This window comes from Corvus brachyrhynchos, unplaced genomic scaffold (genome assembly GCF_000691975.1).
Source record: "Corvus brachyrhynchos isolate BGI_N302 unplaced genomic scaffold, ASM69197v1 scaffold158, whole genome shotgun sequence".
NCBI classification, from domain to species: domain Eukaryota; kingdom Metazoa; phylum Chordata; class Aves; order Passeriformes; family Corvidae; genus Corvus; species Corvus brachyrhynchos.
In genome coordinates, this window is record NW_008239756.1 from 768,145 (window position 1) to 778,038 (window position 9,894).

Here is a 9,894-nt window from a genome sequence, read left to right on the forward strand (position 1 = left end):
ACCCCGCTGCGCCGCCTGCTTCGACGGGCACCTGGAGATCGTGCGGTACCTGGTGGGTGAGCGCGGGGCCGACCTGGAGGTGGCCAACCGGCACGGCCACACGTGCTTGATGATTTCCTGCTACAAAGGGCACCGGGAGATCGCCCGGTACTTGCTGGAGAAAGGGGCCGATGTGAACCGGCGCAGCGTGAAGGGAAACACGGCCCTGCACGACTGCGCCGAGTCGGGCAGCCTGGAGATCCTGCAGCTCCTGCTCCGCTCCAAGGCCCGCATGGAGAAGGACGGCTATGGCATGACGCCTCTGCTCGCTGCCAGTGTCACCGGCCACACCAACATCGTGGAGTACCTCATCCAGGGGGGGCTGCAGCAGGATGAGGCCGCGGGGGCCCAGAGTGGGACCTGTGCCTCAGGTGGGAGCCATCAGAGGGGCTGCAGTGAAGAGGGCTGTGAGGGATGTGGTGCTTCAGCTTCCAGTCAGGACGAGGTCCCGAACGTGTTCTGCACTCGAGAGGCTGCTGTGGAAGCGCTGGAGCTGCTGGGTGCCACCTTTGTAGACAAGAAACGAGACCTGTTGGGAGCCCACAAGTACTGGCGCAGGGCGATGGAGCTGCGCTGCGAGGGCGGGAAGTACCTGCCTAAGCCCGAGCCCCGGCAGCTGGTGCTGGCCTATGACTATTCCCGGGAGGTGAGCTCTCTGGAGGAGCTGGAAGCGCTGATCACGGACCCCGATGAGATGCGCATGCAGGCGCTGCTGATCCGGGAGCGCATCCTGGGCCCTTCCCACCCCGACACTTCGTACTACATCCGTTACCGCGGGGCCGTCTACGCCGACTCCGGCAACTTTGAGCGCTGCATTAACCTGTGGAAGTACGCCCTGGACATGCAGCAAGGCAACCTGGAGCCCCTCAGCCCCATGACTGCCAGCAGTTTCCTTTCCTTTGCCGAGCTTTACTCCTACGTGCTCCAAGACCGCTCCAAAGGCACTTTGGCCACCCACCTGGGCTTCTCTGACCTCATCGGGGTGCTGAGCAAAGGGGTCCGGGAGGTGGAGAGGGCCCTGGTGCACGGCAAGGACCCTGTGGCCGATTCGGCTCAGTTCACCAAGACGTTGGCCATCATCCTGCACCTGGTTTTCCTGCTGGAGAAGGTGGAATGCACCCCGGAACAGGAGCACCAGAAGCGCCAGACCATCTACCGCCTGCTCAAGTGCAGCCCCCGCGCCAAGAACGGCTTCACCCTCCTGCACATGGCCGTGGACAAGGACACCACGACGGTGGGGCGTTACCCCGTGGGCAAATTCCCGTCGCTCCACGTGGTCAACCTGCTGCTGGAGTGCGGGGCGGACCCGGACAGCCGGGACTATGACAACAACACCCCCCTGCACGTGGCTGCCCGCAACAACTGCCCGCTGATCATGAGCGCCCTGATGGAGGCCGGGGCGCACATGGACGCCACCAACGCCTTCAAGCAGACGGCCTACGAGCTGCTGGACGAGAAGCTGCTCACCAAGAGCACCATGCAGCCCTTCAACTACATCACCCTCCAGTGCCTTGCTGCTCGCGCCCTGGACAAGCACAAGATTCCCTACAAGGGATTCATCCCTGAGGAGCTGGAAGCCTTCATTGAGCTGCACTAGGGCGTGAGAGCCGACGGTCCCCAGCTTATCCCACCCCGCTGAGGTTGTGCAGCTGGAAGGCTCGGGCTGGCTGTGCCAAGGGGCTGAGGGCTGCCGCTGTGCTGAGCTTTGTCCCCATCTGTCACCACCCAGCTGAGGTGGCAGGGCAGGGGAGGAGGAGGCTCCAGAGCTCCTGGCTGTCCCTCGTCACCTGCAGGTACCAGCTCTCTCCAGTGCACTCTGCCCACAGAAGCCCACAGCCCCTGCCCTTCCCCATCCCACCATCTTGTCCTGAGAAGGAAGAAAACAGAGATTCCCTGGGACCTGCTGCCTCTCCCGTTAGTGCTGGATTAACTCAGCGTTCAGCTTTGGAGCAGCTACACATCCCCCACGTGCTCTGGCCTTTCCCACCCCACACACCCAACAGATAGAAAGTGAATGAGGAATAAAATACCCTCCAGCTAGTCCCTTCCCCTCCCTCCCGTCAGGTTTGGGACAGCCCATGCCCAGCGTGCACGAGGGGCTCGTGCTCTGCCCAGGGATGGCACAGGGCTGGGTGTGCTGAGGATGGGGTTTGTCTCACTCTTGGTTGGCCAAGTAGCAAATGGTGTTAAACGCCTGAGATTTCCATGATTGTGCATAAAGCTGGGATGTTTTTTCTCTTGTAGAGCCAGGCCCTATCTATGCTGCAAGACTTCTCCAATCCTGTAAGATAGAGGAAGGTCAGTTCTGGTTATACAGTTTCATCCATAGATGTAGTTTATGAATGGGGAGGAAAAACTACTTTAAGAACAAAATCCTGATGTGGTGTTCAGGCCCTTGGCTTGTCCATTCCACACCCATTCGCTCCATTCCCAGCCTGGACGTGCTTTAGCTCCAGAGGTCAGCAGGGACTGAGCTGGAAGGGTGAATGTGGATGGTTTGGGAGCCAAAACAGCAAATTCAAGGCTGAGCTCTTGCAAGCCCTTTAGGCCAGGAGGTACCTGTAGCGTGGAGGTGCTGGGACAGGGTTATGGAAGCAAGTGAGTGTCTGTGGTGGGTTTGCACCAGGGTGGGGCTGAAGGAAGAAGCAAGAAATGAAAGGTTAAGGTGCCTCCTTGTCCTTTTGAGGTTTTAGTATCACCTGCTTGGGCTCTGTTACTGCCCCATTCTGAAACTTGTGCAGTGGGTTCTTAGCAGCTGGTTTGGGCTTTTGAGTCTTCTTTTTTTTCCTTTTTTTTTTTTTTTTTTTTACTTTTCCTGGGTGTGGTGCAAGGTGGAATTTGAAATCTCACCTGGCTGCTGTTTGGGCAAGCTCCTTCCTTTGATGAGGATCTGCACACACCTTGTTTTTAACTCTGTAGTCTCAGGGCAGGTTTTTGCCTCCATGAGCAGAACCCTCAGTGGTGGAAAACAAAGAGTTTCCAGCAGTTTGTCCTTGTGCAGGGGGTGATGGGCAGCCCCTGGCTCATTCCCTGGCCCTGAGCAGGGTGGGAAGCACAGCTGAGGGGGGAAGCAGCTGCCTCGGAGCTCTGGGAAAGGCCCCACCTGGGAGAGCAGACCCCAGCCCCACCCTCGCTCTCTGTGCTACTGAAGCTTCTCTACTTGTATTTATCAGCCTCAATAACCACGCTCTCTGCCCCTTCAAGATAATGTAGATCTGCCAGTACATTTTGCAGTGTTAACTATAACATTTATTTATAAAGCGAGGAGGTTTAACTTGAATTGAGCTGTAAAGTGCAGAGTTAGTTTAGCTGCCTTCTATTTTTTTTTTTTCCTTTTGGCTGAAACCTGAACTAAACTGCAGGAATGGGATTTGTTCCTTTGTGAGCTGATGAGCGCTCTTAACTTTAAATAATAAAACAAAAAATGGCTGCTAGAATGCAAGTGCCTTGGACTTCTTCCTGATAAGCCTCTATTTTCAGTTTTTTTCCTCTATTTTCAGGTTGTTTCCCAGGGATGGGACACTGTGGGTATGGAATTCCGGGGTGTTTGCAATTAACAGGCGTGATTGGTTCATTTCATGGTTACTCCTGTGAAAAACCAATCTGTGCTGCAGTGGCAAACGTTTCCCCTGGAAAAGGGTAACACTGGCACTGAAGTGACACCTCTTCTTATATGTTTTGCCTTATATTTCGATGTAAATCAAACTGTGAGAGGATCTTTGTTGGCTCAGGTATTACCTGCCTTACACATGTGGGACAGTGGGCACAGCAAGCAGAAAGAGGGACACAGTGTCAGCAGTTTGTTTTCCAGCCCCAAATCCATCAGGGATGGTAAAAACAGAGAAATTACTGGTACTGGAGTTAGTTGCACACAGGAACCTGGATTCCCAAAAATGTTTGGTCTTCCCCAGGGAGGGTGGATGGATAAAATATTTGAATGTTTGTCCTGTCGTTAATTGCTCCATCCTTAACGCTTGATGCCTTGATGAATGATGGGGCCTTTGTGCTAAAAATGACATTTAAGCAGTGTCTGTAGAGCCTGGGGATGTGCTTCTCCCCCCCAGATCTTCCTCCTGTGCTGCAGGTGATCTCCAGGTGTGTGGGAGAGCAGCTGCCAGGCAGGTGCAAGGAGCCAGGTGGCCTCAGGACCGAGGCAGGGGCTGGCCAGTGCAATTCCATGTGCACCCACGGCTGCTGGCAGGAGAGAGGTGAGAAGGGAGTTACTCCATGCAGGAGCAACTCGAGCTGGGCTCTTGTGGTTGGGGAATGCAGTCGGGTGCTACAGCCCCAAGGAGGAGAATATTCTGTGTGATAGAAAAGGCTTCACTTTTTTTTTAACACATAAATAATCTGTAATTACATAGAGGTCCCAGCAATTAAATGTTGATAGTAATTACAGGGTGGGAGAAATCACTGCATGATTTAGGGGTAATTACACCAAACAGGCCTGATTGACTGTAGGGCCAGCTCCATGTGGGGAAAACACAGAGTTGTGGGGAACAGGGCAATGTTTCAGTGATTATTTTGTTAATTATCTTGGACAGAGAGGAGTTTTTTCTCCACTGTGGTGGCTGCAGACCCTCCTATATGCCAGACACAGCTCTCCCTCCCCTTTGTGTGATCCAAGCACGCTGGATATGGCTGTGCTGAAGTTGTTTACAAGCTGGAGCAGCTTCCAGTTGACTAATTTTGCATGATATTTATTTATAGTAGGAGAGGAGCCGGGAAAGGAGGGATGTGTGTGTGCTCCCAAGGGGAGGGACTGTCCTGCACCAACTGCAGGGCACAGGAATTGCAGTAACACAACACCTCTTAGCGGTGCTGAGGAGGAGAGAAACCAGGAAAATAAAAGGAATTAGAGCACTTGGAGGATGCCAGCTGGCTCTGGAAGGAGTAGATGAGTTAATCCATTGTCACTGGGTCCTGCAGAGTTGAAATCCAAACTGTTTGAGAGCTGGAAGCCAAGAGTTGGGGGTAGCTCAGAGTCCAAGGACTCGGTAACACCTGTCTCATACAGGGGTTGGCTGCGGGGCTCGCGTGGCTCTTGGACAAAGACTGCAGTCTGGAGTTAGGCCCTGAGAGGGGCCAGGGCCAGGCCCAGGGCCAGGATGGCCTGTTGGAGTCCTGGGCTCAGATCCTCCTGGAACCTGCTGGGACAGACATTGGGAGCCTGCCGGGGAAGCCACGGAGCACACACAGACTGCAGAAATACCTGGGGTGGGGTCACTTCCCTGTATTGATCAGAGGTGGCCCTCGGCATCCACTTTAACAGGGAGTGGCTCCTCAGGAGTCTGCGAACTCTGCCCTGCTCCTGGCACAGCTGAGCTGGCTCTGGGCTCTGCTCTGGGAGGGAACAGCCGCATTTCAGTCTCTCGGTGGCTTTGGGGTGACCTCTGCTGACGATCAGGAAAATGGCTGTGCCTGGAGCGCGTGGCAGGAGGAGTGAGGGGCTGGGGAATTTGCTCCAGGTGCTCTCCTGGTGTTAAAACTCAGTAGGTACCAGCCTGGTACATCCCTTGCACAGTTCCTGCAAAATTACCCCTCCCACTCCGTATTCCTGGAGCACTACTCTGCTCAGTGCTTTTGGTTTTTCATCCCACTTTTTCCTTAAAAGCAGCTTCCCAAAACATCCCCTGCAGATTGTCCCTCAAATCATTTGGTCAGTGGCATCTCCCAGCCCTTCTACCCAACATGCAGAATAATTTTCCATATATCCTTGACTATGCCTTTTCAAATTCTACAGGAAAGAACCAGAGGAACACAAATAAATTAATTAAAATTTATTTATAAAATCTTCAAGTAGCTCCACAGAATCAGGAAAATAATTTTCAGTTACTTGAACATAAGCACAAGGAGAAACAGTTCCAAGAGATCTCCATGTCTTTTTTTCCAACAAAAAATGAAGAATTTTCTTTTGTGCTTCAGGAAAATGGCACTCTTGATGCATAGAATAATAGTCCCAGTCCCAGCAGAATCACTCTAATCCAGGATTTGAAATTAATTGTGTCTCCAACCTCGGCTGCCCCAGGTCAGACATTGTGCCTGGTTTGCTCCTGGCTGTCCTGGGGCCCAGGTGCGGCAGTTTCCACCTGCATCATGTTGTGGTTCCCGATCTGAACCATCCGGGCGTGTTGGATGATGAGGGATGGGATCCCTCCCTGGCCTGGCACGATGTTGTAGTGGCCTGGGGGGAGCTGTGCTTGGGAAGGGGGAGGACCGCTCTGAGCAGGCAGGGCGTCCATCGGGGCAGGGGGACACCAGGGTTGGGGTGATGGCTCTGGTGGCCACGGCCGTGGCGCTGCTGGAGGCACCCAGGGAGGCGAGCCCAGGCTCAGGGCAGCCAAGTTCTGCTGGGCTTGGTACCGTTCCCAACACGCCTGGAGCTTCCTTCTCTGCATCTGGTCCCACAGGGCTTTCTTCTCCCTGATCTTCTTGGGGTTAAAAGTCTTGTGCACATTCCTGGAGAAGAGAGGAGAGCTCTCCTTCAGGGTCACAAGCACACTGAGCATCGTGGGAATCCGGCTGCACTCCAGGGCATTCACCTTGGGTAAAAACGGGATGACTGAGTGTTGCTTGGAGGGGTCCAGGATGGACTGCATCAGAGCAGTGTCTGTCTGGAACTGACACAGGTTGCACGGGAAGTTCTTGGTCAGCAGGAGGATCATGAAGGCAGAGTTTTCCATGGCGTCCTGGAAGCAAGTCATGTGGCTGCGGCCGGCAATGAAGAAATCCTCACTGAGTGTGGCACCATTGGACACCCCCAGGCTCTCCAGCAGGTTCTTGACCCGGTGGGCCTCAATCTCATCTTCACTGGCGTGCAAGACAACAAACGTGAAGAACTTGGCACCATCTGGCTCTGATGGATCCATGGGTGGGAGAGCAGGAGGAGGCCAGGCTGGAGAGGGGGATGAGCGCAGGGGAGGGGGATATAGTACGTTGGAGTGAGATTCCTGAAGAGGAGGAAGAGTTGAGGAGAAGGAGTAAGTAGGAGGAGGAAGGGAACAGGTTGAAATAGAAGCAGGTGCAGAGTTACAAGGAATGCCTGCTGGAATGTAGGAGTCCTCTATGGACACGTGGGCAGGAGCAGTATCCACTGCACCCCTTGGGTCAGGGATACCAGTAGATAATTGCTTTTCATCCTGCTTTTCATCCTGCTTTTCTCTTTGTGTGTGAGGCTGTGTCAGTGTGCTGGACACGTCTCTGCTTTGGGCAGGCTCCGAGGGCAGCGGCGTCTCAGGAACGGGGAGCGTGGGGTGACAGGGACTGACCTGCAGAACCTTCTCTGGCCAGGGCCCGTGGGCAGCCGTGTCCTGCCTGGGGAGAGAGCTGGGTGTGCTGGCCCAGCTGGATTCCTGCGGGCCATGGCTCAGTCCGTCCCCGTCGGGGTGTCCAGCACGGCTGGGCCGGGGGACAGGCTCGAGGATGGAGGGCTGGGTGTGAAAAGCAACTGTTGGTGATGCACTGATCTCCAAACAGCTGGACAGGGAGGAACTCTCCTCAGAGCACAAGGTCTGGGGGCCTGAAAGGTCTGAGTTGCCTCCGATCTGCACTGGAGAACTCCTCACCACGTAGTTGGAACTGGCTGTGCAGGGAACTCCCGCATCCTCATGGGATCTCAGCGTCCAAAAGCTGTCCCCTGAGCCCACACTGGCTGCAGAGCCCTGTTTGTCCTGTTCCTCGGCTGGGATGTTGTTGCGTGTCCCCCGCTGAGTGTCCTTGCTGGCATGGCAGGCTTTGTCCCTGGCCTCGGGACTGCACAGCTTTTCCTGTGCCAACACTGTGTACACCTGTGCCAGCAGTGCCACGGCACCTGCATCCAGCTGGGGAGGCTGCAAATCCTCCCTGTCTTCACGCACTCCTGCAGCGCCCAGTTTGATCTGGTGGATGTACTGGGCTGCCTGGTTATCCCTCAAGGCATCCAGACAAATTCTTGCATCGGTTTCTTGCCCCAGAGTGAGCAGGACCATGGCTTGCAGTAACTTGCTGCAGGGCCCAGGGATCGAGTGCTTCAGTTTGAGTTTGAGGCTCAGCAGTTTCTCTGGTGGGGCCTGGGACAGAATGTTGAACACGTCCTCAAAGCTCGGCTGAAGCTCAGCACTCTGTGCCATCTCTCAGCTGCTGGCCCGGACCATGGACTGAAGCAGGGATGGGAAAAGCATCTTATGGCAAAGGGTTGTCTCCCTGTGGGGCTTGGGGATGCCCCGGTCGCGCTCCTCGTACCACACAAACCCTTTGGTGCTCAGGGACTCATCTCGGAACCGGGACCTCTCTGTGCTGGGAATCTGTGAGGAGAACAGAGGACAGTGTTCAGAGGGGTGATGTGGGAGCTGGGGGATGCTCCTGGAGCTGCCAGGCTCTCTCTCACACCTCCCAAATATTTTTGCATCTGTTCCGAGCTTGCAGCTGTGCCAGTGCTCTGTGCATTATTCCAACTCTGTGATTAAGCAAAGAGCACATTCTTTGTGTTAATTTCACATTAATTATAACTAGTTTAAAATAATTGATGAAATAATGATGTATTTAGGTAAATCCAAGTGTCTCCTCCAGGCAGCTTATTCCAGAGGTCTTGCAGGCTCCTTGCAATGGCAGTTGAGGAATAAAACAGGGACAGAGGAAACCCTTTCCAGCTGATAACCTGTGTTATCAGGGAAGATTCACAGGGAAGAATTCCTTCCCAATATCCCATCTAACCCTGCCCTCTGGCACTGGGAAGCCATTCCCTGTGTCCTGTCCCTCCATCCCCTGTCCCCAGTCCCCCTCCAGCTCTCCTGGAGCCCCTTTAGGCCCTGCAAGGGGCTCTCAGGTCTCCCCAGAGCCTTCTCCTCTCCAGGTGAACACCCCCAGCTCTCCCCAGAGGGGCTCCAGCCCTGCAGCAGCTCGGGGGCCTCCTCTGGACTGGCTCCAGCAGCTCCACGTCCTTCTGACGTTGGGAGACTTTATATCCCCATCCACAGCTGATCCCTGACCCCCTGCACTCACCCCCGGCCTCTGATGGGATTTTAATTAAACAACAGGAGTGTCTGGAGGGGAGGAGGGGGTTCCCGGTGGGGCGCTGCTCCAGGCGCTGCCTGAGCCCGCTGCAGGAACTTTCCCTATTTAAAGGCAGCCCCAGCAAACGCCCAGAAATAACTCTGAGCTGGGGAAAGTTTCTAACTGCAGCTTCCTGTTTTCCTCTCTCATGAAAATCCTGCAGTTGCCCAATTGCCCTCCCTCCCCAGTTGCCAGCCCTGCCCCGTGTCCCCCGATGGGCGCGGGGGTGACACGGCCGAGCCCGAGGAAGTTGAAGCGGGGGCCGGGGCGGGGGCAGCGCTCAGGGCGAGCCCAGCGCCGCGACCACGGGCCCGGGGCCCGCGAGCGGGGCGGGACCGGGAGAGCGCAGCCCGCGCTCGGGAAGCGCGGCAGGACGGCCCTGGCCCGGGCGAGCCGCCTCCGACCCGCTCCAGCCAGGGCCAGCCCTGCCCCTGGCCCCGGCATGAGCACCCCGAGGTGACACAGAGCGCTGGGGACAGGCGAGGCAGGGACCGGCTGTTCCCTGCGGGCAGTGCCGCGGGGAAGGGGTGGAATTGAGACAAGCGCTAGAAAGCCCAGGATCCAGGGGCGAGGAACAAGAATGAAACATGGACAGATGTATCTGAGCCGCAGGAGCACAGGCAGAAGTTAGGGGAACAAAATAATTAAGGCATTTTTCTGCTTAGGAAAACATGGCACCTCCTAAACATATTTTAGTTTTCCCCTCCAGCAAGAGCAGGGAACAGACGAGCTGGCCAGGGACAAGATTTGGTAAAGGCAAGGCTTCATCACAGCTCAGGTGAGGGAACACAACCCGGCAGCTTTAGATACACACAAACCCACACA

The 9,894-nt window shown here is 55.4% G+C and overlaps 2 protein-coding genes across 2 annotated transcripts; one reads left to right on the plus strand and one right to left on the minus strand.

Moving 5' to 3' along the window:
- Position 1: 1 nt before the first annotated feature.
- Positions 2 to 3,473, plus strand: FEM1A (fem-1 homolog A; the record flags this gene model as incomplete). Its single annotated transcript, XM_017742472.1, has 1 exon — positions 2 to 3,473. A coding segment is annotated over one exon (1,635 nt), but the record flags the coding sequence as incomplete, so codon positions are not given.
- On the minus strand, positions 2,814 to 8,753 carry TICAM1 (toll like receptor adaptor molecule 1). The gene has a single exon (XM_017742483.1). The coding sequence runs from the start codon at positions 8,145 to 8,147 to the stop codon at positions 6,069 to 6,071; it is 2,079 nt and encodes a 692-aa protein (XP_017597972.1). The 5' UTR covers positions 8,148 to 8,753; the 3' UTR covers positions 2,814 to 6,068.
- Between the last annotated feature and the right edge of the window lie 1,141 nt (positions 8,754 to 9,894).

What these genes read in the sequence shown, in the direction of transcription:
- TICAM1 (XM_017742483.1), bottom strand. Translation starts at nt 8,147, where the DNA reads ATGGCACAGAGTGCTGAGCTTCAGCCGAGCTTTGAGGACGTGTTCAAC.